Source organism: Malaclemys terrapin, chromosome 13 (assembly GCF_027887155.1).
Source record: "Malaclemys terrapin pileata isolate rMalTer1 chromosome 13, rMalTer1.hap1, whole genome shotgun sequence".
NCBI lineage: Eukaryota > Metazoa > Chordata > Testudines > Emydidae > Malaclemys > Malaclemys terrapin.
In genome coordinates this window covers 28,219,857-28,247,694 of record NC_071517.1, presented here as the reverse complement: position 1 = coordinate 28,247,694, position 27,838 = coordinate 28,219,857, and the positions used below count along the sequence as shown (strand labels likewise).

The 27,838-nt window shown below is 52.7% G+C and overlaps 1 protein-coding gene across 1 annotated transcript; it reads right to left on the bottom strand.

The window, feature by feature from the left end:
• Positions 1-10,637: 10,637 nt before the first annotated feature.
• LOC128847888 (fibrinogen-like protein 1-like protein) lies at positions 10,638-17,007 on the bottom strand. Its single transcript, XM_054047620.1, has 3 exons — positions 16,995-17,007; positions 15,889-15,918; positions 10,638-13,889 (listed from the first exon to the last, which is right to left on the bottom strand). Exons 1-3 carry the CDS (start codon positions 17,005-17,007, stop codon positions 13,210-13,212), a joined length of 723 nt encoding a protein of 240 aa, XP_053903595.1. The 3' UTR covers positions 10,638-13,209.
• Positions 17,008-27,838: the final 10,831 nt, after the last annotated feature.

The window sequence follows — 27,838 nt, the reverse complement described above, 5'->3', positions numbered from 1 at the left end:
AACCCCGGTGGGGCTGTAGGAGAGGGGTCTGAGAACTTGAGCTGTGGATTGGAGGTGGAACAGCTGTCAGGGGCACTGAGGGGGAGGTAGCAGGAGCGTCCCGTACAAGGAGGGGGGTTGCCACTGGAGGTCACTAGGAAGGACAACAAAACTCCATCCTGGGGGTCACGAGGGGGAATCCATCCCTCAGAGGTGGGCAGGGGCTGGGTGGAAATGCTGCTGGTTCCAGGGGCCGTTAATCCCCCCTGATTCCTCTGAGGCGTCTGAGTCTCAGACAGGTTCTCATTCCCTTGCAGCAGGAGGACGTCACGGCCAATGTGATGCGCTAGCTCCGTATCATGCGGCACTTGCGCCAGGTGCCCGAGGCGCTGCAGGGCCTGTGCCTCTGAGGCCACCAGCAACTCCCGCTCCCTGCTGCAGGTACTGCTCTGGCTCTCTGTAAATGGGGAGCTAGTGGAAGGGGAAATGGAGCCCCCTGGCACTCACAGAAACCCTCTCCCCTCTGTGTGGAGCAGGGTCCTTTCCTCTGCCCCCAAATTCCTTCATCTGGGACAGGAGCTCTTTCCCTCACACCCATTCCCCTCCCCCCTTTCCTTGATCTACCCCCATCCCATTCCCCCTGCACCCAGGCAGAGCTCTGCCTGCCCCATATGGTGCAGAAAGGCCTGTGATATGCAGGGGGTCAGATTAGATGCTCTAACTGTCTCTTCTGCCCATAAAGTCTACTCATTTCTGAGTTTCAGAGTAACAGCCGTGTTAGTCTGTATCCGCAAAAAGAAGAACAGGAGTTCTGGTCAGACGCCATCACCCATCAGCCCGTCGGAGCCAGCCCACCTACCCCTGGAGTCAGGAAGCTGGGGTCAGAGGTCACTTACGTCAAACTCAGGGAGGGTGATGGTGGATCTGAGCAGGGCCGTGCTGCTCTTAACGGCCCTGGCTCTCTCTCGCGGCCCCCTGGACACGATCCAGTAGTTAATGTGCTGTGGGGAAAGGAGGCATTGCACTGACTGCCCTGACCAAGGATGCCCACTGCGGGCCCGGCTAGGAGGACAGACTGGAAAATGGATCTAAGAGTGAAGGTAAAATTGCCCCCATCCCTCTCATCGGGCTCACCTCCAAGATGTACTGGAGCCTGTCGGTGTCTGGGGACTCTGCCAGCAGGTTCCCCAGCATGGCGTCCAGGAGGTCTGGCAAGACCCTAGGCAGATCCTGAAAGCAAGGGAGAGCCATGGGTCAGAGTTAGGGAAACTGGGGCTACATCTGCCACAGGATGGGAAGTGGGGTCTCTGGGAAGCACTGGTGAGACCCTAAACACATATCCTGGCCTCTCTCATTCACATCCCACTGCAGGCAATTAGCAAGGATTCATGGCAGGATGACAGCTGGCTCATCTATCCATGACTTTAGCATGATCTACCTGCACTTGGGTGGTGTCCTTCTCCATGCCCAGGGTAAAGACGGCGTGCAGGGCAGTTCGGAGGAGGTGGGTCTCCAGCTCTGGCTCCAGGGCAGGCGTCATGGTGCTGGCAAGAGAAAGGAGCCTGTATTAGACTGTGCAGTGCGGGGATGGGACTGGCACCAACACGCAGGTGAAACTGCAGTGAAATAGGCACAGGCTGGCAAGAAGGGAAACTGAGGCACCGAGCCAGGGAATGACAAGGCCAAGGTTTCTCAGACAGACAGTGGCAGGGCAGGAATAGCACCTGTTCCCTGGACCCTGCTGCCCCTCTGTATCTGATCCTGGGAGTGAGCCTCTCCCCAAAGCCAACTCCTTCAGGAGCCCATAGCAAAGAGACCCCCCCAGACTGTCCTGGACTCCCTGAGAGGTGCCTCCCCCGAACTGGAGCACCAAGGACCAAAGTGGCAGCATCTAGTGTCAGTGGGGTTCATGTGGCTCAGGCCAGACCCCTGGGCTGGGGACCCACCCCCATAGCACTGATCGAGGGCCTGGGCCCCGGGTGTTCACAGCCCCGCCCTCACCTCTCCCTGAGCCCAGCCTGACTCCTCACCTGGAACAAAGCTGCGGCGCCCATCGGCCTCGCTGCTGCCTGAGTCCCAGGCACTGCTGCTGTCCCATGGGGAGCGGGCCGAGCTGCTGGTGGTGGGACAGGGATCCTCCACCTCCTGCCCTGGGGAGGCTGGAAGGTCCTCACAGACGGGGCAGGGCGATGCCTCCTGCTGGGAATCAGGGCTGGGCTCCTGGGGCCGCTGCTGCCCACACAACATGGCCCAGAGTCACCCTGCCCGGCTCCCCTCCTGCGCTGGGTCCTGCCTGCCCAGCCGCATCCTGGCCCAGCTCCATTTCGACCTGGCCTCGCCCACCTCGGCGCCTGCCCTGGGAGCGGGTTTTCTCCGCCAGAAGGCTGGGCACTTCCACCTCCTGGCCTGGCCGGGAGCTCCTTCCCCACCAGTGGGGACGGAGGAGCCGGTCTGCTCCTGGGGAAGATGGCAGCTGCTTCCCTCAGGCTCTGGGGCCACCTGCAGAGCCTTCTTCCTGAACATCCTTAGGAGCCTGGCCATCCTGGAACCGAGCGGGGAGCGGGCGTGAGTCTGGGGTCAAGGCAGCCTCTCACTAACCAGCCTGTTTGGTCCCTCCCCATCCCTGCCCCAGCCAGAGCAGCTACTCCTCCCCCACAGGGGTGCACGTAATGCAATCTACACGCACTGGCAGGAGTTCATTGCATGATCTGCTTCCTGCTGTTTGGTTCTGGGCTGTTGGAGTATGGGCTTGCAACCATCTGTGCACACATATTATACTAATTGCATCTAGACCACATCTCCCTAGTTTGTTTGTGAGAATGTCCTTATTAACACCAAGATGGATCACATCTACTGTTTACCCACCTCCACTAGGCCCGTAACCCTGCCAAAGAAGGAACTAGGATTGGTTTGGAATGATTTGTTCTTGATAAGTCCATGCTCACTAGTCCTAAGAACCAAATTGTCCTGTAGGTGCTGACAAACTGATTGTTTAATAAGGAGTTCCAGTATCTTTCCAGGTATGTTAATGGATGGGAAGATGTTCTTTTTCAGGGATCTCTGACGAGAACTGGGGCACAGCACTTAGTTTGTTGAGGCCATAAAATGGAGACAGGCACCTCTTTTCTTCTCCCAGCACCCCAGATACCTAAAAGGGTGGGACTCACATCCCTCAATGGGCTTTAAAAAAGACAATGGTTACAATGTGGCCTCGACCATTTCTGGTTTCTGCAGACTAGATATTTTAGCAAACTTTAGAATTCCTTGGTGCTCAACACCGTGAAACTCCCCTTTCTCCTTCACAAAGGGCTTTAATGCCCCTTATCTCACCCAGGCTCTCGACTGCCCAAAGTTGGAGAATTGTCCCTGTTCCCACTGCAGAGCACCCCCCACGACACACACACAGAGTCCTCCTGGTGGTGGGAGGGGAACAGAGGAAAGGACAGAAGATGTAAGAGATGAAGAGAAAGGAGGGAGGGATGGAGGAAAAGGTAAAACAAAAAGGACAAACCCTAATGTCCCCAGTGATTCTAAGGGACAAAATCCCAGGTGAGGAATAAAATTCGACCACCTTAAGCTAGTGTTTTCCATGCCTAGAATTCAGCTGGCGCCAGATGCATCAGACTGAACAGGTTCCAAACCTCTCGGAGGCTCTTACCTTCTAAACAGGGACATCAGTTTTCTAGTAAAATCAGGAAAAAGAAAAGAGAAAACTCAAAAGAGGTTCCTCCTGGCGCTCATGTACGTGAAACTAAATACTCTCTCAGTCCTCAGAGAGACCTCGAGAAGGAGACTTGCTGAAGCAAAGCTACAGGGAACTCTGAGGTTTCCCTGGCCCTGCGCCCCTGTCCTGCTTGGCTGATGTCAGCATCTCTCTGTGAGGTCACCACCTCCCGAGCACCTTTGACCAATAGTCTGAGGTCCTGCAAAAGGCCTTTGTGATGTCACTGCCACACCCACCCCTCCCCTGCAGTGCTAATGTCCTGCCACAGGGCAGACACTTTGGAGGTTTGAGCTACACAAAGAGGAGACACTTAGATCTCAAAAATTAGATGAGATGTTTCAGTCTGAGCTAAGTAGTTGCTGCTCTTAACAATTGCAACATAATAAAAAATAAAATAGACTATTTCATCCATTCTATTATGTCATAATCTGATCTGAGTAAACACGATAGGACACCTCATCTTATGCACTGCTCCTAGTGACACTCTCCAATAGATCCCCATCCTCCACCAGCCGGGAGGTAGGTAGGGGCGGATTGTTATCCCTACTTGAAAGAGGGAGAAACTAAGGCTGAGAAAGGAGAATTGACTTGTCTTAGGTCACACAGCCACTCCGTGGCAGAGTTGGGAATAGGACCCAAGAGCCCTGATTTTCAAATAACCATCGGATCTTGAATTTCAGACATTGAATGACCTGAATAAAGTGCTCTCAAGTGAGTTGCAGACCAGCAAGAGTTCATAGTAATTATTCAGCAAGTATTTTAGGAGAACTGGAATGGTAGAGAAAATAATGAACTGCAGAGAAGCAGCAAAATTTGTCGAACATATGACTGGTTATGACTATTTACTTGGTCTTAAAAGAAAACAGCAGGGACCTGAGTCTCCTCCCTGTCAATAACCCCCTGCTCAGCCAATCAGGGTAGAGACCGAGGGGCGGGAGGATGAGGGTTCTCACCAGAGAGCCCAAAGGATGGCCCAGGTCACCGCTGGGGATCACTGTCTGAGCACTATTTCAGCCCCACATTTTTCGGTGGACCTCCCACAATGGGAGTTGTAGAGCACCCCCCACGACACACACACCCCCCTCCTGGTGGTGGGAGGGGAACAGAGGAAAGGACAAAAGAAGTAAGAGATGAAGAGAAAGGAGGGAGGGATGGAGGAAAAGGTAAAAGAAAAAGGACAAACCTTAATGTCCCCAGAGATTCTAAGGGACAAAATCCCAGGTGGGGAATAAAATTTGGCCACGTTAAGCTAGTGTTTTCCATGCCTAAAATTCAGCTGGCGCCAGATGCAGCAGACTGAACAGGTTCCAAACCTCTCGGAGGCTCTTACCTTCTAAACAGGAACGTCAGTTTTCTAGTGAAATCAGGAAAAAGAAAGGAGAAAACTCAAAAGAGGTTCCTCCTGGTGGTCACATACATGAACCCAAATACTCTCTCAGACCTCAAAGAAAGATCTCGAGAAGGAGACTTGCTGAAGCAAAGCCACAGGGGTTTCTGAGGTTTCCCTGGCCCTGCGCCCCGTCCTGCCTGGCTGATGTCAGCATCTCTCTGTGAGGTCACCACCTCCCCTGCACCTTTGGCCAATAGTCTGAGGTCCTGCAAAAGGCCTTTGTGATATCACTGCCACACCCACCCCTCCCCTGCAGTGCTAATGTCCTACCACAGGGCAGACCCTTTGGAGGTTTGAGCAACTCCCTGTGGATCACCCCGCTCAATGAGTGTTCATTCTAGGAAGCAAGCCGGCTAGACAGTAAAACAGCAGAGGCTGCTCCCAATGCTACACTCGGTTTCTCAGAAATGAGTAGACTTTATGGCTAGAAGAGACAGTTAGAGCATCTAATCTGACCCCCTGCATATCACAGGCCTCCTGTCTACCACAATAGCTACTTTTGGGGCAAACACATTCTGGAAAGGCATCTAGTCTTTATTAATGACATCAAGAGATGGAGAATCCACCACTTTCCTTGGTAGCTTCTTCCTGGGTTCAATCATCCTCGCTGTTGAATATTTGTGCCTTATTTGTCATAGGAATTTGTCTTTTTTCACCTTCCAGCCATTGGGTCTTGTTCTGCCTTTCTCTGCTCAATTAAAGAGCCCTTTAATACCCAGTATTTTCTCTCCATTAAGGCACTTCAACACTTCAGTGAAGTCCCCTTCAATCTTCTTTTGATAAGCTAAACAGGTTGAGCTCTTTCAATAGCTCACTAGAAGGCATTTTTCTCCAGCCCTCAGAACATTTGGTGGCTCTTTGCTGCCCAGCTCCAATTTCTAGGACCATCTTTTTCAAAGGAGGACACCAACACTGGAGGCAGTATTCCAATAGCAGTCTCACTGCTGCTGTGTCACCTCCCTATCCTACTCACGGCTCTGCTCCTTCGTCTAATGATGGCTTTAGCCCTGTTCACCACAGCATCGCACTGGGAGCTCATGTTGAGTGGCTTCTCCACTCTGGCCCCTAAATCCTTTTCAGAGTCACTGCTTTCCTGGATACACGTCCCCATTCTGGAGGTGTGGCCGGCGTGCCTTGTTGCCATGTATAGGACCTTGCATTGGGCTCTGCTCAAATTTGTTTTCTTTGAATGGGTCCAGCTGGCCGAATGAAAGAAATAGAAATAATGGAGATATCCCATCTCCTAGAACTGGAAGGGACCTTGAAAGGTCATCGAGTCCAGCCCCCTGCCTTCACTAGCAGGACCAAGTACTGATTTTGCCCCAGATTCCCAAGTGGCCCCCTCAAGGATTGAACTCACAACCCTGGGTTTAGCAGGCCAATGCTCAAACCACTGAGCTATCCCTCCCCCCAGAGCCAGATCGCTCTGTATCACTGCCCTCTCCCCATCAGGAATTACCACTCTGCCTGTATTTTGTCACCCCCCAATCTTATTCGCAGTGATTGTATGTTTTCTCTTAATTCATTGATAACAATTATTTTAAAAAAATTAGTCCTTGAGAGCTTCTTCAGACCCTTAGTACCCAGGACCTGCTCCCCACATCACAGTGAGAAATGCTGTCCAGCCCTGCTGGTACATAGGGGATAAGCACAGAACAAACGTACCTTTAGGAGCTGGGTTGTCCATAGGCTCTGTGGGGGTCAGCAGATTACAAACGCACGACAGACCTGTAGTGTAGACAGGTCCCAAGTGTGTCTCGGTTTCCCACCCTGTAAAATGGGGAGAACAAACAAAACCTTGATTAGCTCCATTTGATAGCTGGGGAAACCGAGGCACCCAGCGGTGCAGAGACTCGCTCATGGTCCCAAAGCCAGGAATAGAAAACAGCAGATCTGATAGCCAGGCAGGCCTGGGACCTAACCCTGGTTTTCCTGGCCTTGCTGCTCTCAGTTTAGTCACAGCCTCCATGTCTTTTCCCCCGTGTCCCTTAACCCCAAGTCACTGCAGAAGAGAGATTTTCTGGTAGCCAGCTGGCTCTCCTGCATGTGGATGTCGTTCCAAAAGACGTGCTCTGGCTCAGTCCCATGCTATGGTTGGCTGAAGGAACCACTTGGTGACATTCTAGGCCCTGAGTTATACAGGGGGGGCGACTAGATGCACATAATGGTCCTTTCTGACCTGAACCTCTATCAATCGCTACATTTTCTGCTGCTAGGAAGAGAACTCTGGACCTATTTTCTCTCATTCCCTTTCAGTCGGAATAATTTCAATCCAGGCCAAAGGATTTCCTCTTCCATTGTGTCTTCAGCACCTTTGCGAGCAACCAGTTACTGTTACCACAGGTTACCAGTTTCAACCTGTCCCAGGGTGAGATGGCCAGGAAAGATGTTGGAGCTCAACTGCACCTGGTCCAGGTGATGCAGCTCCCTAGGGTGAAGGGAATAAGTGTGGGGGTCACGTGACAAGACGCAGCCTGTGACTAGAACCCAGGCCTGCTGAGAGATAGAAGGGCAGGCTGTGCTCAGCCAGGAGAGAGACCCCAAGGGAAGCAGGCATGGGAGGGGCTTGGAGAGTCCTTCAAAGGTCAAGGACAAGCTGGGAAGGGGCCAGGCTGAGCACTAAGGACAAGGCCCTAGGAGGGAAAGACAGGGCAGTTTAGGAGATGGGGCAGATAGTCCAGTTGGTTTCGGCTCCCAGGACCAGACACCCAGAGGTGAAGGTGATTGTCGGGGCTTCTGTCCTTCTTCCCCAGTGTAGATTTGATAGTGGAGAAGACTGATGCCGTAAGGGGGAAGTGAGTTACCCCAAGGTCACCCAGTGAGTTTATATCACGAATGCATACTCGGAAGGATCCAATAGAAACATGGATTTTCCAGTTTCTTCTTTCTAGGAGTCCCCAGGGCTAAGGTAAAACCCCTGCGGCCCCTCCCCATTCTGCTCACCTCCAGGATGTGCTGGAGTTTGTCTGTGCTGGGGGGTGCTGTCAGCAGGATCGAGAGCTCGTCATCCATGTTCTCTGGGCAGGCCTTGCTCAGAGCCTGCCAGCGGAGGGAGACCAGGGGTCAGGAGCCTGCATTAGCACCGGTGTGCCATTGACCAGGAGCCGGCTGAGGTAAGCGCGGCCTGGCCGGAGCTCGCACCCAGAAACTCTGCCCCAGTTCGGAACCCCCTCCCACACCCAAATTCCCTCCCAGACCTCACACCCGGCACCCCAATCCCCTGCCCCAGGTCGGAACCCCCTCCTGTACCCTAATCCCTCCCAGACCCCACACCCCCACCTGCACCCCAATCCCCTACCCCAGCCCTGAGCCCACTCCCGCACCCAAACTCCCCCCAGAGTCCGCACCCCAACCCTCTGCCCCAGCCCGGATCCCCCTCTGGCACCCCAAACCCCTAATCTCCAGCCCAATCCCAGAGCCCGCATCCCCACCGGAGCCCTCACCCCTCCCTGCACTCCAACCCCCAGCCCCAGCCCAGTGAAAGTGAGTGAGGGTGTGAGAGTGAGCGACTGAGGGAGGTGGGCTGGGCTGGAATGAGTCGGGGATGGGCCTTGGGGAAGGGCATGAAAGGGGTTGGGTCAAGGGCGTTTGATTTTGTGCAAGTAGAAAGTTGACAACCCTACTTAAGGACCTTTGAAAAGCAGCCTCCTTTGCACCGCTCCTGATACGAGGGGCCAAGGCGCCCCCGGACATGAGAACCACAATAGGCCAGAGCAAAACGCTGCGTTAGAAATCGGAGCTCAGGCTGCCAAGCGTACGATAGCTGACAGACAGGAGATGCGGGAATTAAGGTTGTGCCTTCAGCCAGCAACTGGTGTTCATCCGTTTGCACCACACACACACCTGTAGGCAGGGCCACTAGTTCCTTGTCTGTCTGCCTGTTTAGCGTCTCTCGGTCCTTACTGTGCCCATCACCGTGGTGTCTGAGTGGCAAACCAAGGGTTTGACGTGTGCATATGAAACTGCCTAACTGGAAGGACGTGGTTTGGTGTGGATCAGTGACTGCTGGGGCGATTGGTGGCAGAAGGCTCTGAGGTCCTGGCTCATTCCAACCTGGCTCATTCCAATGGCTTCTACAGCTGAGAACAGCCCAGTCTCCTGCCTGGGTCCGACGCAAACCAGGAAGTACAGGACCACGGTTAATAAGAGCAGCTCAAAAGATCATTTTCGCTGAGCCCAGCCCTGCACAGATTTCCAGCTTAGGTTTGCATTTTCAGCAAAAGTTCTTGATTATTTTCTCCCAACCCCCTTCTGCCTCCATAATAGCCAGCCACCCCGTCAGTCCCATCCTGGGGCGCTCCAGGGAGAGCGTGTGTGCATGTATGTGTACGTCTGTATATATGTGTATGTGTACATGTGGGTATGTATGTGTGTACGTGTATGTGCACATGAGTGTGTGCACATGTGAGTGTGCATGTGTATGTGTGTACATGTACCCCAGTCAGATGTATACATCTGGATTTCCTTTGAAAGAATTTTCAAATTGAGCTGATCAAGTGCAATGGCAAAGCACCCAATTCCGCTGCCCCCCAACTGCCTTCGCTGCTTTAATGTACAACCTGCTCCGGTGACATCTCTGACTCCTGAAAGCCCTAACGCTCCAGGGGAGCAGGCCGTGCCCTGCCCTGCCCTGGCTGCCCCGGGTGTTACCTCGGAGGGAATCGTTCCAGATTCCAATGGGTGGCAGTTCCAGGGAAGAGCCTTATCTGGGGGGAGGCTGTACCAGACCCGCCCGACCCAGGCAGGCTCCCAGGTACTCTCTGCTCGGGGCTGATAAGGCTCCTTAGCAGTTTCTCTCCAAACAAATTCCAGTTCAAGACACCTGAGAGCTCCACAGCAGGGCAGCATCCCCAGAGCGCAGCAGGGCGGGGTTAGGGGGAGCGGTCGGTAGCAGCACCTGCCCCTCGTACAGCAGGAGCGAGAAGTGCCAGCCACGTGCTGCCTCCATCCCCAGAGGCCAGGTGAGAGTGAATTCCCACGTCCCCGCATGATTGGTTCCGTCACTCTTCTACACTTACATGGATTTCCAATGTCAATGTTTCTAACATCAGCTTTGCCAGCTCTCCTTACACCTTTGTCTGCCTGAGCAAAAACCTGAAATGCAGCTACCTCCTCCTGCTTGGTGACTATAGACCTTAATGACAGACCTCGGAACTGCTTAGTCAAGCTGACTAGCTGCAGCCCCTCGGGTTGCCTGCTCTAAGGTTTGCTGGCCAGGCCACAAGTCATTTCTGTGCCTCTTCCCTGCTCCTTCTCAGCATTTGAACATCATTCGACTAGTGTGAACAAGAGTCTATACTGGGGAGAGCCCAGGGTGAGAGAGTCACTAGACTCTTGTCAAGGCTGCTTCCCCACTCTGAACTTTAGGGTACAAATGTGGGGGCCTGCATGAAAACTGCTAAGCTTAACTACCAGCTTAGATCTGGTCCACTGCCACCATTCCCAAGTGGATTCCCTTCCCTGGGAAGCCTTGAGAAACCTTTCACCAATTCCCTGGTGAATACAGATCCAACCCCCTTGGATCTAAAAACAAGGAGAAATCAATCAGGTTCTTAAAAAGAAGGCTTTTAATTAAAGAAAAAAGGTAAAAAACATCTCTGTAAAATCAGGATGGAAAATAACTTTACAGGGTAATCAAACTTAAAGAGCAATAGGCCAGAGCAAAACGCTGCGTTAGAAATCGGATTCAAAGTACAGCAAACAGAGGTAAACACTCTAGTAAAAGGTACATTTACATGTTGAGAAAACAAAGTAAAAACTAACACGCCTTGCCTGGCTGTTTACTTACAAGTTTGAAATCTGAGAGACTTGTTCAGAAAGATGTGGAGAACGTGGATTGATGTCTGGTCCCTCTCAGTCCCAAGAGCGAATGACTTCCCAAACAAAGAGCACAAACAAAAGCCTTCCCCCCACCAAGATTTGAAAGTATCTTGTCCCCTTATTGGTCCTTTGGGTCAGGTGTCAGCCAGGTTATCCGAGCTTCTTAACCCTTTACAGGTAAAAGGATTTTGGAGTCTCTGGCCAGGAGGGATTTTATAGTACTGTACACAGGAGAGCTGTTACCCTTCCCTTTATAGTTATGACAACTCTGGTTATACAGTGCTCTGTATACATCTGTGAAGCAGGAGTGCTGAAACCCCAGTCACAGACGGGGTCCAGCCTCAGAGAGCGCCAGCCTGGCCCTGGGGGGTGGGGGTGGGAGGGCGACACGGAGAGCAGTTTGGTCCGATGGAGGGCACTGCTGCCAGGTGGCTCATGGGGAGGGGCGGGGGTGGGCTGTGGCGTATGAAGAGTTCAGGTTGTTTTGGAAGGGGGGGGTAGCCATGTTCAGGGGGGAGTTGGGGTGTGGGTGGGACCCCAAGTTGGGGGGAATAGTGCAGGGGAACCCTGGGTTTGGCAAGGAGCCGCCAGTCAGCAAAACGGCTGAGCGAGCTGGTTGCCCGGGACAGGCTGAAGATGTCCCCGCTTGCAGCGTCATGCTCCAGCCTGGCGAGGGATGGCTGGCTGGGGAGGGCACCAAGCGCAGCCTGCAATGGGCAGAGTGGGGGGTGGGGGTGGCTCCCACCACGGACAGCGGAGATGGGAGGCGGGAAGGGGAGAGGTCAGTGCCCTGGGCAGGGGGATCCCCCGCTCCCCCACTGCAAAACAGCACACCCCCACCTCACCACCAGCAACCGAGATGGAGGGGACAGCTCAGTGCATGGGGGGGGGCAGGGGTCCCTGATACTCCCAACTGGAAAATAGCAACCCCCTCCCCCCTGTCTGCACCCCAGATGCTGAGGAGGGAGGAGGAAACCTTCCAGCTGCACCTCAGCGGCTCCCAGCTTCCCTCCCCCTGAAAATATCCCTCTTTCCAAACCTGCCCCCCCAAACTCCCTCCTACGCACGCTCTCCATGCAGGCTCTGTCAGGAAGGCCAATTAGACAGGGCCTTGTGTCCTGGGGATGCACTGAAGGGCCATGGTCAGGAGGGGAATGGAAAGATGCAGTTGGGGGGGGGCAACACCCCTTCACATTCCCCCCCCATCTTCACCCCTGCCAGTGGACCAGCCAGGGCTACGTCATGGCCCATCTTTGGGCTATAGCCCACGATTTGGGAGCCCTGCCCGAGGGTGAACTTCATCAGGCCCAGCTGACTTGAATCCATGGCGTTATTCTTTAGCCTGTTCGTTCCCTGTTCGGGGGGTGCTCCTGCCCCTGGCTGTTAGCATTAATGGTGTTCAGCATCTGGTCACAATGAACTTTGATTGAAGTGACTGAAGCCAAACAGGCAGGAAATGCTCAGAGATGCTCAGAGGACGTCAGCCTGATAGATAAATACACTGCTAGGAGCTGGATTATACCTTGTGATGGGTGGAGTTAAAAACTCATTGACACAGCTGTGAGGATGCACTCTTCATTTAAGACAGCTGGAAGCAACAGGTAAGGGGACCTCATGTAGAACAAGCTATGATGGCGTGTGCCCAGAAACTAGCCCCCAGACTCCATTGCCAATTTCTGATCCCCACTGGAACATCCCCAGGGCCCCAAACTTTGACTAGCCCCTTGGGTTGAAGAGGGACACCAATATCTTTATTGTGCGGTTTCGTTGCACGTCTATCTAATCTCAATGGTTCATCAGCAACTAATTACTGTTGCAATGTTTTCTCATGTAATAACCATATTTATTAAAAACACAGAGGCCAGGTTTTTGAACCCAAACTCACCACTGCTAATACATGAAGGATTAAGATGTAAAGTCCTGGGTTTGAGTCATCTTCCCATTTAAATGCTCAATTACAGTTGCTAGAAATCCAGTGTCATGATTCATTGATCACTAATGCCAAGGGGCAGTGGCAGGGCTGGGAGAAGCAGAGGTTAATGTGGGTCTAAAGTTGTAGTGAGTGACATGGCTTCCAGCGAGGCAGAGTGGAAGTGGGGGTCCAGTTATACATACCAATCACACTCTTCGTGTCCTTCGAACGCACCAGCTGGGTCAGCTCTCAGCATTTATTCCAGCGAATTTACCGTGCAGAAGCCAACAGGGAAGGGGGTGAGCAGAGTGGAGGCATTGCAGGGACTGCACTGATTAGGTGGGGGATGGCGCGCCGTGTCTGATTTAATATTGTCTCCCCTTCTTAGCGGCGCCGGCTCCCAAGGAGGATGGGCTCCTCCTGCCGGACACAGCACACGTCTGTTGGCTTAACCAGGATGAGGGAAGACTTGCACTCCCCACTCTTACAGAACCCTGCCCAGTAGATGTAGCCTTTCCCATTGAGCAGGACGTTCTGACACTTGTCGTACCACCAACCTCCATAGCTACTTGCGCAATTCCCACTGGCCTGGTCCTGATCCTTGTCAGTCGTGCTGAACTTCATGTTGTCGTGTATGCCCCCCAGGCCGGAGTGGTAGGTGGTGAGATAGTCCTCGCCGTCCCCAGAGTACCTGCCCAGCCTCAGAGGGTACCCGCTGGGCTCATCCTCGACACTGAAGATGTCGAACTCTGCGTAGCGGGTGTTGTTGAATTTGTCCTCCACGACAAAGCGGACCTTGTAGATGTTCTGCCGCGTGAGCAGGGACAGGTACTCGTTGCCCAGCCAGTAATCCTGCTGCACGTTCCCAAAGCCGTACTTGTAGGTGCTCCAGGACTCCTTCCAGGTGATCTCTGTGTTGTAAGAATTTCTCTGGACAACGGTCCAGCCTTTGCTTTCGGTGTCCATGTCACACCACACCACTCGAGGGGGAGAGCCTGCCGGCTGGATGACATGGACCCCACTGGGGCTGTCCCTGGGAATGTTGCTGCAGTCTTTGGGGAACCCTGAAATGCCACGAACATCAGGTTAAGGGGGCAGGTGTGGGGGGGGGAGCGGGTGAGAGCGCTAGCTAGCTCGATCAAATCAGCCTGGGGTAACTGGAGGCTGGGTTTTAGAGGCAGGTCCTGTGTATTTCACAATACTACAGCCACAGAATCCACCCCGGCCATTCCTGGCCACAGAATCCGGCTCCAGATCTTACACTTTCATTTTACCAATAAAATAAAATAAGAATAGTTTCTTGCTCTGCTGGTTTTGAAGAAACCTTAAAGAGATGAATCAAGTGTAAACCAAGGCTCTGTATCCTTCCTGAGTCCGTACTGCTGAAGAAATCGTTTGGGGAGGGTGGGGGAGACGCTGCCAGATCCATCTCAGCGAATGTTAATTATGAAACCCATCAGTGACAATTTAAATGGGAGTTTTCAAAGAGCCTAAGGGAGTTTGACACCCGACTGTGATTGGAATTCAGTGGGATTTAGGCACCCAACTCCCTGTGGAGCCTTTGAAACTTCCAGACATCCTATCGAGGGGCTTGTCTTTGGGGCGGAAATTGTCCCGAACTATCCTGGTAGAATGAGAGCATCTGGGCGGCACTGGCCCTGCAACACTTGTATAGGATAGAGAGGAGCTGCGATTAAGCTTTGACAGGCTAGGAATTGGAGGCCTGTGCCTTTAAGACCCCAGCCCCAGGAACCCGCCCCCTGCTCCGAGGCTGACATGCAGCGTCCCTGTGAGAACAACAAAAACAGCCTCTGACCCCTCCCACACCCCTAGATTAGGGAGCACAGTGGGTGGCTCATCCCACGGGGTCACTGTTCCCCCCTCCCCCTCCCTAAACGGGGGTTTTGTACCCGCACGGGGTCTGGCAGTGTCTCCCCCCCCCCCCCCCCCCGGCTTAACCCCGGCTCTCACCCCCCACCACCGATTTTTGCCCTTCAGTAGGGTTACCATATTTCAGCAAGAAAAAAAGAGGACGGGAGGAGCCCCGCCCTAGCCCCGCCCCTGCCCCTCCCACTTCCCGCCCCCCCAGAACCCCCAACCCTCCCCCCGTTCCTTGTCCCCTGACTGCCCCCTCCTGGGACCCCTGCCCCTAACTGCCCCCCAGGACTCCACTCCCTATCTAAGCCTCCCTGCCTCTTGTCCCCTGACTGCCCCAACCCTTATCCACACCCCCACCCCCAGACAGACCCCTGGGACTCCCACGCCCCATCCAACCACTCCCCACTCCCTCCCCAGAACTCCCAACCCATCTAAACCCCTCTGCTCCCTGTCCCCTGACTGCTCCGATCCATCTCCCCACCCCTGCCACCTGACAGCCCCCCCCCAGAACTCCCAACCCATCTAAACCCCTCTGCTCCCTGTCCCCTGACTGCTCCGATCCCTCTCCCCACTCCTGCCCCCTGACAGCTCCCCCCCAGAACTCCCAGCCCCCTACCCCCCCCGCTCCTTGTCCCCTGACTGCCCCCTCCTGGGACCCCTGCCCCTAACTGCCCCCCAGGACTCCACTCCCTATCTAAGCCTCCCTGCCTCTTGTCCCCTGACTGCCCCAACCCTTATCCACACCCCCACCCCCAGACAGACCCCTGGGACTCCCACGCCCCATCCAACCACTCCCCACCCCCTGACAGCCCCCCCCCAGAACTCCCAACCCATCTAAACCCCTCTGCTCCCTGTCCCCTGACTGCTCCGATCCATCTCCCCACCCCTGCCACCTGACAGCCCCCCCCAGAACTCCCAAACACTCCCCCCCTGCTCCTTGTCCCCTGACTGCCCCCTCCTGGGACCCCTGCTCCTAACTGCCCTCCAGAACCCCACCCCCTACCTAAGACTCCCTGTTCCTTGTCCCCTAACTGCCCCCTCCTAAGACCCCCCCCAACTGCCCCCCAGGACCCTACCCCCTACCTGTACCCTGACTGCCCAAAACTTTCTCCACTCCCCCCAAAAAGCCCCCCCCCGTTTCTTGACTGCCACCTCCAGAAGCTTCCTGCCCCCTGACCTCCTTACCCTGCTGCTCAGAACAGGGTGTTGGGCTCTGTGCAGCCGAGCAGGACACGTGGCTGAGCTCCCCAGCACAACAAAACCCGGTCTGGCCCTGCACAACAAAACCCGGTCTGGTCCTGCACAGTGCTGCCGGACTGGGCTGCAAGGGAGCTGCCAGCTCAGAATGCAGGGCGGATCCGGCTCCTCTACAGCTGCTCCGGAGTCCAGCCCGGGACTTCCCTGCAGCCCTCCCAGCCGCTCGCTCTGCTCTGCGGGGGGGGGGGAATCCCGGACATTGTGAGTGCTTTACAAATTCCCCCCGGACGCTATTTTTAGCACACAAAAGGAGGACATGTCCGGGTAAATCCGGACGAATGGTAACCCTACCCTTCAGCCCCTCTTCTGACGCTAGCTACAGTAGCTTGAACCCCCCAGGCCAGTAAAATTCTGCCCCCTGCTCAGACCCTGACAGCCCCCCGCTGCGATTTGCCCCCCTTAATCCTTTTAAACCCCCCCCCAAAGAGGAGGCAGCAAATCGTAAGTAGAAGTAAGGGCAGAGAGAGGGCAGTGGCTACAACGAAGGTTACTGGGCATGCTCAGTTCGAGTGAGCATGCTCAGTACACCCAAAGTAGCAAAACGGGAGCGAGAGCACTTTGTGCTGCGGGGGCCCTCTTAGGCGTGGGGCCCGATTCGGGGGAATTGGCCTAAAGCCGGCCCTGGCTGATGGGGAGGAGGCTGGAATAGAGGGAAATGGGAGAGAGGGGGGATGCTGTGAAGGAAAGGGGGGATGTGTGGAGGCTGGAAGGAAACTATAAGAGCAAGGGGAGACTGACTGGGGAAGGGGGAGCCAGAGGGTTGGGGAAGGGAGCGGAGTGGTGAGAGATACAATATAGCAGCTCCCCCAGCCTATGGGGTAGGACAGGGAGAGGGGCTGCCCCACCCAACATCCAGTGGGGAATCTTTTCCCCCTAGAAATGGTCAAACAGGCATTGTGGTTGACACAGGAGATTTCTCTTGCAGTAATACTTTTTGTTTAAAGACAGTCTCATTATCTGAGGGGTCTGACTCCTGGGTTGATGGGGCTGAATGGGGTGCTGGTCTGATTTCTGCACAGGATTCAGTGTCAAACCTCTTTTAGACATAGCCGACAAGGAGTGGAATTGAGGTTTAGTTTGGTTCAGGTTCAGTGGCATTTGGTGTGCTTGGTTTTGATTCAAGAAACCTGAAAATGCTTCAGTTACCAGGCCATGCCCCAAAAGGGGGTGAGGGGTTGGGAGTGGGCTCTGTGGCTTGCTTCAGCGGGGAACTGAATTGGATTGGGACCTAGGGACTGAGTCAGGTGGGGCAAGAGGAGGGAGGAGCTGCTCCAGGGGGTGGGGATGGATGGACTGAGGCCTGTCTAAGGGGGAGAAGAATTGGGCAGCCATTGCCTTTTTCCATAGGCTTGGAGAGTTATTGTTAACTTCTGGGGCCAGAGAGCCCCCCACTTCTTCTCTCCCACCTCCTCCCCATCTCCTGTGGGCTGCCCCCTTCTCTTCTCCTTCTACTGGGGCAGGCTGTTGTGATAGCAATAACATGCCTGGGTGTTATTCTCTTGTCTTGTTTTATAATGAAAGTGAGATTAGAGTAGATTTTATTTTATCAAATACTGAGTTTAAAAATTGCTGAAGCTTCATTGTGACTGGTAACCATTTTTTCCAGTTCAATTCAGATTCAGGTTCACTGAGTAAGAGAAAAATTATGGTTCAAGTCTGGTTTTAGCTCAGTTAAAAATACTGGTTCAAACTTGTTGTCTGGTTCTGGTTCAGTTCTGGTGTGAGTCTAGCTAGATAAATGGAATCTGCATCTGCTGAACTGTCCTTGGGGGCTGCCAGGGCAGCCCAGGGAGGCTCAGTCATAAACTGAGGGGAGTCTCTGGTTATTGCTAAGGCCTTGGCTACACTTGGGAATTCACAGTGCTGCCGTGGCAGCGCTGTGAAGCGCGAGTGTAGTCGCGCCGTATGTACTTCACCTCTCCAAGGGGTGCAGTGCTGTGAGCGAGCGTGCAGCACTGCAGGCGCTGATTACACTGGCGCGTTACAGCGCTGCACTCGCTGCACTTGGGGGGGGGGGGCGTTTTCACACCCCTGAGCGCAGCAAGTAGCAGTGCTGTATAGCGCCAGTGTAGCCAAGGCCTCAGGCAGAGGAGGCTGGTGTCAGTCTCTGCTCATATTATTAGAGCCTTAGAGTTAGTTGAGCTTCCTGGGTCAGATGTTGCCTCCTGCATCATGATCTGGGAGCCCAGACTGAGCAGCTGCTGCTCCCCAGCAGGGTCTGTTCTGGGAGAGACCTTCATTAAAGCCCCCTCTGTGCCCAGCCCAGATGGGGATGTTCCCCGGTGGCTGGAACCAGGACCCTGGGGCCAGTAACATAGCTAGCGGGGTGCAGGGGAAGTAGCCGCTTCCCCTCAGCACATTTCCCAAAAGCGGCGCTTGCCGGGCCGGTGCTGGAGGCAGCATTGCCGGAGGAGCCATGGGGAGGGGGGCAGCAGGTGCGGTCAGAGGAGCGAGGGGGCCGGCTCCTTGGCCATTGCGCCCCACGCTCAGCGCGGCCCCAACATCGCCGCAGGTGCAGCCACCTCCTGCAGCGGCTCAGGGCTCGGCGGCCAAGTGCTCCCCGCCCTGAGCCAGAGCTGGGATCTGCCCACGGCGCGGGGCCGGGATCGGACAGGGACAGGGGGCAGCGCAGAACGGAAGGTGAGCGGCGGGGGTCCGGTGCCCTGCACTGGGGGGTCTGGGTGAGGGGCTTCCTGGGGCCAGGCCTGCAGGGCAGGGGTGCAGGCCGCGCTGTCTGGACGGGGCGGGCCCGGTGCGGTGCAGGAGCCTGGAGCCTGGGGCAGGGGGGACGGGACCCTGTGGGTGGGGCCGGGCGGCGCAGCCTGGCAGGGGACACCTGCAGAGCGGGCTGGGCAGGAGAGACTCTCCCGGGACCGTGGGGGGACGGGGGTATCTGCACCCCCGGGAAGCCCGCAGGAGTCCTGAGCTGGGCCCCAGGGTTAATCTGGGGGGGGGGGGGGAAACAGGAGAAGCCAAGGGGAGGGCATGGCCAGAGGAGGAGCCAAGGGGGCGCCTTTTTTATGTTTGCTCCCCCTACACTTAGACCCTGGCTACACCAATGCCTGGGGCAGCCCCAGGCTCTGGTTAAATCAGCTCCTGAGCTGGAGCCTCCAGGTGACGGGGAGAGATCTGAGTGAAAGGGCTGGGGCCAGGCAGAAAAATGACTCTGCACAAAGGGCCCCTTTCAGGGATCAGCTGGTGAGTTTGTACCAGAGGGGAAGGGGCTCCCTGTGTGCCTGCAGGTCCCAAAGCTGCTGCCCTCATTGACATAGCCAGGCTCACACTGGAGAGCAAATGCCCATGGGAACAGGACAGTCACCAGCTCTCCCAGGCAGAGGGGAGAGGGAAGGAGACCGAAAGGGGAAGGGTGAGACTGGAAGAGGCAGCAGGAGCAAGAAGTAGGGAGAGAGGTTCCCAGTTCCCAGACCTGCCCAGATCCATTCACTGCAGCATCCTGGGGCAGACTGACTTTCCTGGGACAAGGTGAGGAGCAGCGAGAGGAAAAGCCAGTTTCTGCCTCTACCTAGTCCTTGCGCTGCTGGGGGAATCTGCTGCCCTCAGGGACAATGTCAGGGGGGATCCCCCAAAGTGGCTCCTTTGGTTCCGCTCTCTTCTAGCGTTTGGCTCCAAGACTTTGTTACTGGGAGGGTTTAAAAGTGCCCTAGTAGGTTCAGCCCTGGTGGCTGGGGCCAGGTCTAAGTGGCTGAGGGTTTTCCCAGCATAGCAGAGTCTAGAGTGTCTGTCTGCAGGAAAAGAGCCTGGGGGGATATCGGGGTGTGAAATGGACTAACACTAATTCAGAAACCTTCCCAACCACCCTCCTCACCCTGACAGGCTGCAGAACCACGTCCACATTTTGCTCCAGATCCTCCCATCTTCCCAGGAGACAGAGTAGGGACCTAGCTGTGGTGGATCCAGCTCAGGTAGGGGATTTTCAAGGAGCTGTAGGGGACTGTTGTAGAGCAGGAGGGGCAGGAAATACGCAGGATGAGGCAGGGAGGGGTCAGGGTGTGATAAACCTGCTGGGACATGTTCAACCTGGGCCTGATTTTGTGAACAGCTGTGTGTGTGCATGCGTGCGTTCGTTCTCAGGGCAGGGCTGGGAAAACTGACCAGATTCTCACTGCTGGTGCCTGAACCCACTGGTCAGAGACTGCAGTGAGATACAAAGGGAAGGTGCTGGGATTCCTGTCCCTCTCCCAGAGGTGGATTTACAGTAAAACACAGGGTGCCCTGGCATGGGGCCCCGCAACGACAGGGGGCTCCACAGCTGGGCAGCTGTGGGGGCAGAAGCTTGGTCCTGCCGGCTCCTGCTGCAGGCTCCGCACCCACCGGCAGCCAAGCTCCCCCCTTCTCCCCGAAGCGTGCCGCGTTCCTGCCCCTCCCTACCAGCGCCCTGCCGCCAAACAGCTGTTTGCCGGACTCAGGTCGCTCCGGAAGGGAGGGGGAGAAGCAGGGCCGCAGTGTGCTTAGGGAAGGAGGTGGAGAAGAGGTGGGGGCAGGGCCTTTGGGAATGGGGTGGAATCGGGGCAGGGCGGAGCAAAGGCAGGGCCCCCACACTCCCCCAACACATACCCCCCCAACTCCCTTCCGTGAGCCACTCAGGGCAGGGGGCTGGGGTAGAGCAGGGATCTGGGAACACCCCCATGACCCCTACCCCAACCCTGAGTCCCCTGCTGCATCCTAACTCCTGGCCAGACCCTGCACCCCAACCCCCAGCCTGCTCCTGCACCCTAACTCCCTCACAGACCCTGCACCCCCAGCCCTGACTCCTGCACCCCCTTCACTGGCTTGGAAATAGGCATGAGTTTAACGCCAGATCTGTGTGTGTGTCAGGAAGTCCCACAGACCACACAGATCATTAAAACTCCTAATGAGGGCGTGACAACACCCCCCTAGAGGTCTGTTGCTCCCCAGGGGTCTGAGTTACCAGAGTCCCATGTAGGATCAGGTTTAACTCAGGGAATGTTCCTTGTGACAAATATTCTACCAGGACTCCATGCGCCCTGACCTTGCCTGATTTCACCCCCTGCACAGGATTCCCCATTCCCAAACCTGCCCTGATCACTAGGCTGGAAAGAGGGGAAGAGCCATTGGTCCCAGATCTCCAGACCGCCAAAGAAATGGAGATCCTGTGAGGCACCTGCACAGGTGAGGAATCAGGGAAACTAAAACAGAAACCATCTGGTGAGCGAAGGAAAAAACTGGGACTTCCAAAAATGTGCCATGAGTGAGAGCCCTCAGTTCTGCCCCATCCCACCCAGGTCAGGGCTGCAGCCAGCAGGCGTCATATCATCATGGCAGATATCAGTCATGGCTTCCCACCCATCCTGTTTGCTGTCAGGAATTTCCTCCCTGACTTTCCTTCCCTGTGAATGTTTGGATGGGATGTGGAGGCAGAATCCAATTTCTCAGTCTCCCCAACAGTTATTGTGTTGTGTTTTCTGTCAATGCTAGTCCTGTTTCTGTCCTTTCTCCCTGGCACAGGCACTAACTCCTGCCTGGATTCTCTCTCTCCCCCAGCAGGTGATAGGACAATGAGTGAGAACAATGAGGAGAATCAACAGCAGGAAGTTCCTGGGAAAGTGGAACCACAGGGGAGGTTTTTGAGAAGAGCTGAAGGGATTTTTTCCCAGTGCTTGGAACAGGGGAAAGCCTGGGGAAATCGTCACAGGTCAGAGAGGCACCTGGGAAACCATCCAAGGAAGAAAGTGGATGAATCCATTCAATATGGGGGAGGATGCACAAATCCCAAGAAAACCACAGCCCAGCAGACAAATCACAAGGAAGAGAAACCCTACAAATGCCTTGACTTTGGGAAAAGGTTCAGTTGGAGTACAAACCTTCTTACACATTGGAGAACCCACACAGGAGAAAAATCCTATAAGTGCCTGGACTGTGGGAAAAGCTTCAGTGAGAAGTCATACCTTATTACGCACCAGAGACTGCACACAGGAGAGAGACCCTATAAATGCCTTTAGTGTGGAAAAAGATTTATTGAAAATTCATCCCATACTAAACATGGGAGAATCCACACAGGAGAAAGACCCTATAAATGTCTTGAGTGTGGGAAAAGATTCAGTTTGAAATCAGCCCTTAATGCACACCAGAGAATCCACACAGGAGAAAAACCCTATAAATGCCTGGACTGTGGGAAAAGTTTTGCTCACAATTCAGGCCTTATTGCACATCAGAGAATACACACAGCAGAGAAGCCCTATAGATGCTTGGACTGTGGGAAAAATTTCAGCCACAAATCAAACCTTACTAGACATTGGAGAATCCACACAGGAGAAAGACCATGTTAATGTGAAAAGAACAGGAGTACGTGTGGCACCTTAGAGACTAACAAATTGATCTTTTTGCGGATACAGACTAACACGGCTGCTACTCTGAAACCATGTTAATGTAGGAAATGTTTCATTCAGAAATCAACCCTTGTTACACATGTCGGAGAAAAACTGAGTTCTCACTATTTTGTTTAGGTACAGCAAGTCAGAGGCTTTATTATTAACTCTCACATGTGCAGAGGAGAGAGCAAGTAGGTCTCTCTCTGGTAACTAATTACAGCAAGCATTTATACCTTTCATTACAGAAATAATGAGGGACAGCTGCATTTTGTTTATACATAGGCCATCTTGATATCTTATTTTCTTACTTGTTTTGACTCTTGCCTACATACAATTAGTTTCTATACCTTATCTACACAAGGTCTTCTACACCTTATCTATACTGAGGTCACAATGACTTCTTACACAGCTCTTTCTCACCCGTCTCACACAATCCTCACACAATCCTCACTTCTACAAATCTCGCGTTATCAGGGTTATCAGGGTCACAGCTAGCTTGTCTCTTGCTAACTAAGCCTGACTCTTGCTAACAACCATCATGCATTGCAGTTCCCTTCTGTCAGTTCTTTTCTCTGCTTCCACAACCCCCCCCCTTTTGTACTTCTAGTACAACAAACATTCTCAAATCTCTATTTGCATCAAGTCCTGGACTTCAGATTCTAAATTAGATGCTTCAACCTTAGGGGTTTTGATTGGATGCAATGATAATGCATGATTAGCATGAACATGAAAGGTATTACTATTATTACGTCTTTTACAACAACAATAACATAATCCTAAACTAACTAATAACAATACAAGCAATAACATTCCCATAGCAATACTATAATGGGGTTGTTGTACAGCCTTTGTCATAAAGCACAATACATCATATTTAGTACATAAGGTAGATACTCTATAAGCAGTGTGAAAGGCATACTTTTCTACTTGATATACATTTTGAAGCATGTGAATTTGCCCTTGTACCTCAGAGATTTTCTGAATCTCAGGTAACAATGAAAGCAAGTTTTGAAATCTATCAGATAGTAAGCTAGTCCAATTAAAGGGTATCTGGAACCTAAGGGCTACTTGAAAAACTCTATCTGCAGGCCAGTAAATGATATGATTGCCTGCAGTGGTAGTGAGATTAAAATGTATGTCTTGTGATATGGTGTCATTAACATACACACAGCTATCATTAGCTTGGAAGAGTAAGTGTCCTGTCAGGGTAGTTCCTTGTCCCCTACCCTCCCAGCAAACGTAGTCATAGACAGTGACAACTTCTCCTGGCTTCAGTTTACGTGTACACTGAAGCTGTGGGGGTTCTAATGGCCAGAATGTCCACAGGTTACCTAACCCCATCCAAATGTTAGGTGTAATCCTAGGAGCACTAACTAAAAATCGATTGGGCATACCAGGTGGTCTGATTTCCCAGATGTCTCGATGAATTACCCAATCCCATATGCATCCTCCCCATGGACCTGGCAGGATACGGTATGTGGGAGCCCACACCCCCTGTACCGGTCCATATGCTTGGAAGGAGCACTGAGAACGTCCACACTTCCACCCAGAAAGTTTCCAAGTATGTCTCCATGGCCACAGGTCAGATGGCACTCCTGATGTGTCTGTAAGGGCAGTGGGCCAAGCCTGGTGCTCTAGATCATTCCGAATGGCCATTAGCTGGTCATTCAAGAAATCCTGAATCTCTGAGCATGCTAGATCCCACTGCAATGCCTTCCCAGCCTCAGTGATATTCAATACCATCTCTGTCAGTAACTTCTGGGTCATAGAACTAAGGGCGGAGATAACATGTAACTCACCAACTCCAGCCTGTACCTGGGTTAGTTGTGCTCCAGAAACAAGGCCTATGGCCTTCTCTAGTTGGCCCAATTTCTCATCATTGGAATGTGTAGTACTGTTTGTATCTGGATAAGTTACAGTGGTGGTGGCAAGGGTCAAGGGACTAGTGGTAGGTGTAGTCTTTGTAGTGGAAAGGCGTTTTTGATATTTATCATCTGAAAGCCAATTAGGGAGGGCAGTGCATCCTGAAGGTATCTGTCCATAAGCACAAAGCCCTGATCCTGGAAAGAATCCACCCCACCACTGGACCCCACATTCCCAGGAACGTTCCCCACAGTTCCCTCCTTGCCAATAAACAATACTTCGTTTCTTCCACCAGGGCCAGTTCTTAATGTCTTTTGTAGTTAGAAAGTTCTGGACTTTGGTGGTTTCAGCAGAGCGAGTGTTTCTTCTTTTCTTCTTCAAAAACAGTTGTGATTCACCACAGTGCAGGGGAGAGGTTACTAGCACTTCACCCTGTACTGGTGTGGTTCCTGTAAAAGAATTCAAAGGCACAGTAGATCTGTCAGTGGACAAGGGAGAGGTTACTAGCACTTCACCTTGTCCTCTTTCCCTGCTGTCCAGGAGGCACAGCAGAGTTAGCAGGAGAAATAGGCTGATCAGCAGCTGGAGAATCCTCTCCAGGCGGAGGGGTCTTTTTGCAGTGCGAAGCATGGGTCCAGGTGGGCAGTCCTTGGCACTTCACAGCAGTGTTAGTGGTTAACAGGACTTGGAAAGGGCCTTTCCAGCGTGGAGCCAAGGCAGTCTTTCGCTGATGGACCTTTATGTAGACCCAGTCTCCCGGTTCCAGCGAGTGGCAGGGCTGCACAGGATCCTTGGGTAGTGCTTCTTTCACCTGTGTATAGAAAGACTTAACACATTTCATTAGTGTCTGACAATACTTAAGCATTGTGTCATCCATTAAATGAATGTCCATCTGAGCTAGGAAGAACAGGAGTACTTGTGGCACCTTAGAGACTAACAAATTTATTAGAGCATAAGCTTTCGTGGACTACAGCCCACTTCTTCGGATGCATATAGAATGGAACATATATTGAGGAGATATCTATACACACATACAGAGAGCATAAACAGGTGGGAGTTGTCTTACCAACTCTGAGAGGCCAATTAATTAAGAGAAAAAAAAAAAAAAAACTTTTGAAGTGATCATTTGGAAAGGAAGATGATGTCTGTCTGTATCTGTACGAGTTTTTTCATGAGGTTGATGGATTTCCATTCCATACGGCTAAATGCAGTGCCTTGCATAATGACAAGTTTCAGAGTAACAGCCGTGTTAGTCTGTATCCGCAAAAAGAAGAACAGGAGTACTTGTGGCACCTTAGAGACTAACAAATTTATTAGAGCATAAGCTTTCGTGGACTACAGCCCACTTCTTCGGATGCATATAGAATGGAACATATATTGAGGAGATATCTATACACACATACAGAGAGCATAAACAGGTGGGAGTTGTCTTACCAACTCTGAGAGGCCAATTAATTAAGAGAAAAAAAAAAAAAACTTTTGAAGTGATCATTTGGAAAGGAAGATGATGTCTGTCTGTATCTGTACGAGTTTTTTCATGAGGTTGATGGATTTCCATTCCATACGGCTAAATGCAGTGCCTTGCATAGCTAGGGTCAGTGGGGGCGCAGTTGGTAGTCTCATCGGGCGCCCTGTCAGAATCTCATGAGGGCTGAGTCCAGTCTTTCGATTGGGAGTGGCCCTCATACTCATTAGTGCCAGAGGAAGGGCATCTGGCCACTTCAAGTTTGTTTCAGCACAAATCTTGGCCAGTTTATTTTTTAGAATTCCATTCTGGCGTTCCACTGTTCCAGCAGACTGCGGATGGTGGGGGCAGTGAAGGTTGTGTTGAGTCTGCAAAGCTGCACATAACTCTTTTACAATCTGTCCCGTAAAATGAGTTCCACGATCACTGTTGATACTCACAGGGATGCCAAATCGTGGTACAAAATCTTTAAGCAGAAGTTTCACAACAGTCCTGGCATCTGCTTTCCTGCAGGGAAAAGCTTCAACCCAATTTGAAAATACATCCGCCAAAACCAATACATATTCATAGCCACAACATTTAGACAGTTGAATAAAATCAATCTGAATATTTACAAAAGGTCCCCAAGGGGGAGGGTGAGCTGCCTGCCTAACTTTAACAGCTTTACCAATGTTATGCTGCTGACAAATCACACATTGTTGACAGTAGTGATGTGCAATGACTGGGAACCCGAACGCACACCAATCTCGGTTAACTGCAGCAACCATCCCCCCTTTGCTCACGTGAGCCATTCCGTGGTATACACGAGCAAGATAGGGCATTAGCATCTTCGGTGCAACCAGGCGACCAGCTGGGGCACGCCAAAGATGATCAGGGTGTAGAATACAGCCATTAGCACTCCATAAACGTTTCTCAGCTGCCGGTGCTGCTTCCTGGATCTTGGCCAGATCCTCAAGGGAGGCTAGTGGAGGCTGTTCAATCAAAGCACAAGTATATTCAGCCTGAGGTGCAGAAAGGGCCGCTGCTTTGGCTGCAGAGTCTGCCAAAGCATTTCCACGGGTAACTTCAGCATGAGGGGTCTGGTGAGCTGTACATTTCATGACAGCTATAGCTTTGGGCAATAAAAGAGCATCTAAAAGAGCAGAGACATACAGACTGTTCTTAATAGAACCAGTGGATGTAAGAAAACCTCTATACTTCCAGAGCAACCCATAATCATGTACCACTCCAAAAGCATAACGAGAGTCTGTATAGATTGTAACTGCTTGATCCTGAGCGAGAATGCAGGCTCGAGTTAAAGCCACAAGTTCGGCCACTTGAGCAGAAAACACAGAAGGAAGGAAAGCACTTTCAATAACAGCATGTGCAGAACACACAGCATAACCAGCAACCAATTTGCCCTTAGAATCTCGCAAGCACGAACCATCTACAAAGTAAATAAGATCAGGATTTTGCAAAGGCACATCTAGTAAATCATCTCTTGGACGAGAGAGAACCGATGTCACAGACACACAGTCATGTGGGTCTCCGTCTTCGGGCCCAGGCAACAAGGAGGCAGGATTTAGAACAGGGCAACGAGCCAAAGTAATATGAGATGAAGACAACAAGACAAGCTCATATTTTGTAAGACGAGAAGTGGATAGATGCTGTGTCTTAGATTTTAACAAGAGAGCAGCCACAGCATGAGGAACAGCAACAATCAAAGGAGATCCTAAGACAATAGATTCAGATACCTGAACAGCAAGAGCTGCTGCAGCTACAGCACGCAGGCAAGGGGGAAATCCAGCTGCCACAGCGTCTAGGGCAGTACTGTAATAAGCAATGGGACGGTGTTTGTCTCCGTGCCTTTGCGTTAATACAGCCAAAGCAAACCCATTACGCTCATGACAGAAAAGAGTGAATGGTTTAGCATAATCAGGAAGTCCCAGGGCTGGTGCACTGGACAGACTTTGCTTGATAGCAACAAAAGCTTGTTCAGCCTCTGGAGACCAAGGAAGAGGCTCAGGGGTACCTGACTTAGTCAGATCCTGTAAGGGTTTAATCATTGTTGCATAGCCTAAAATCCATTGTCTACAGTACCCAGTCATGCCAAGAAAAGTACGCATTTGAGAAATAGTTCCAGGCCTCTTAAAGGAACCTGGAGTGCATGTGCCACACTTCTAGTAAGATAACGGGTACTTTCCTCAGAGGGATTAGAATC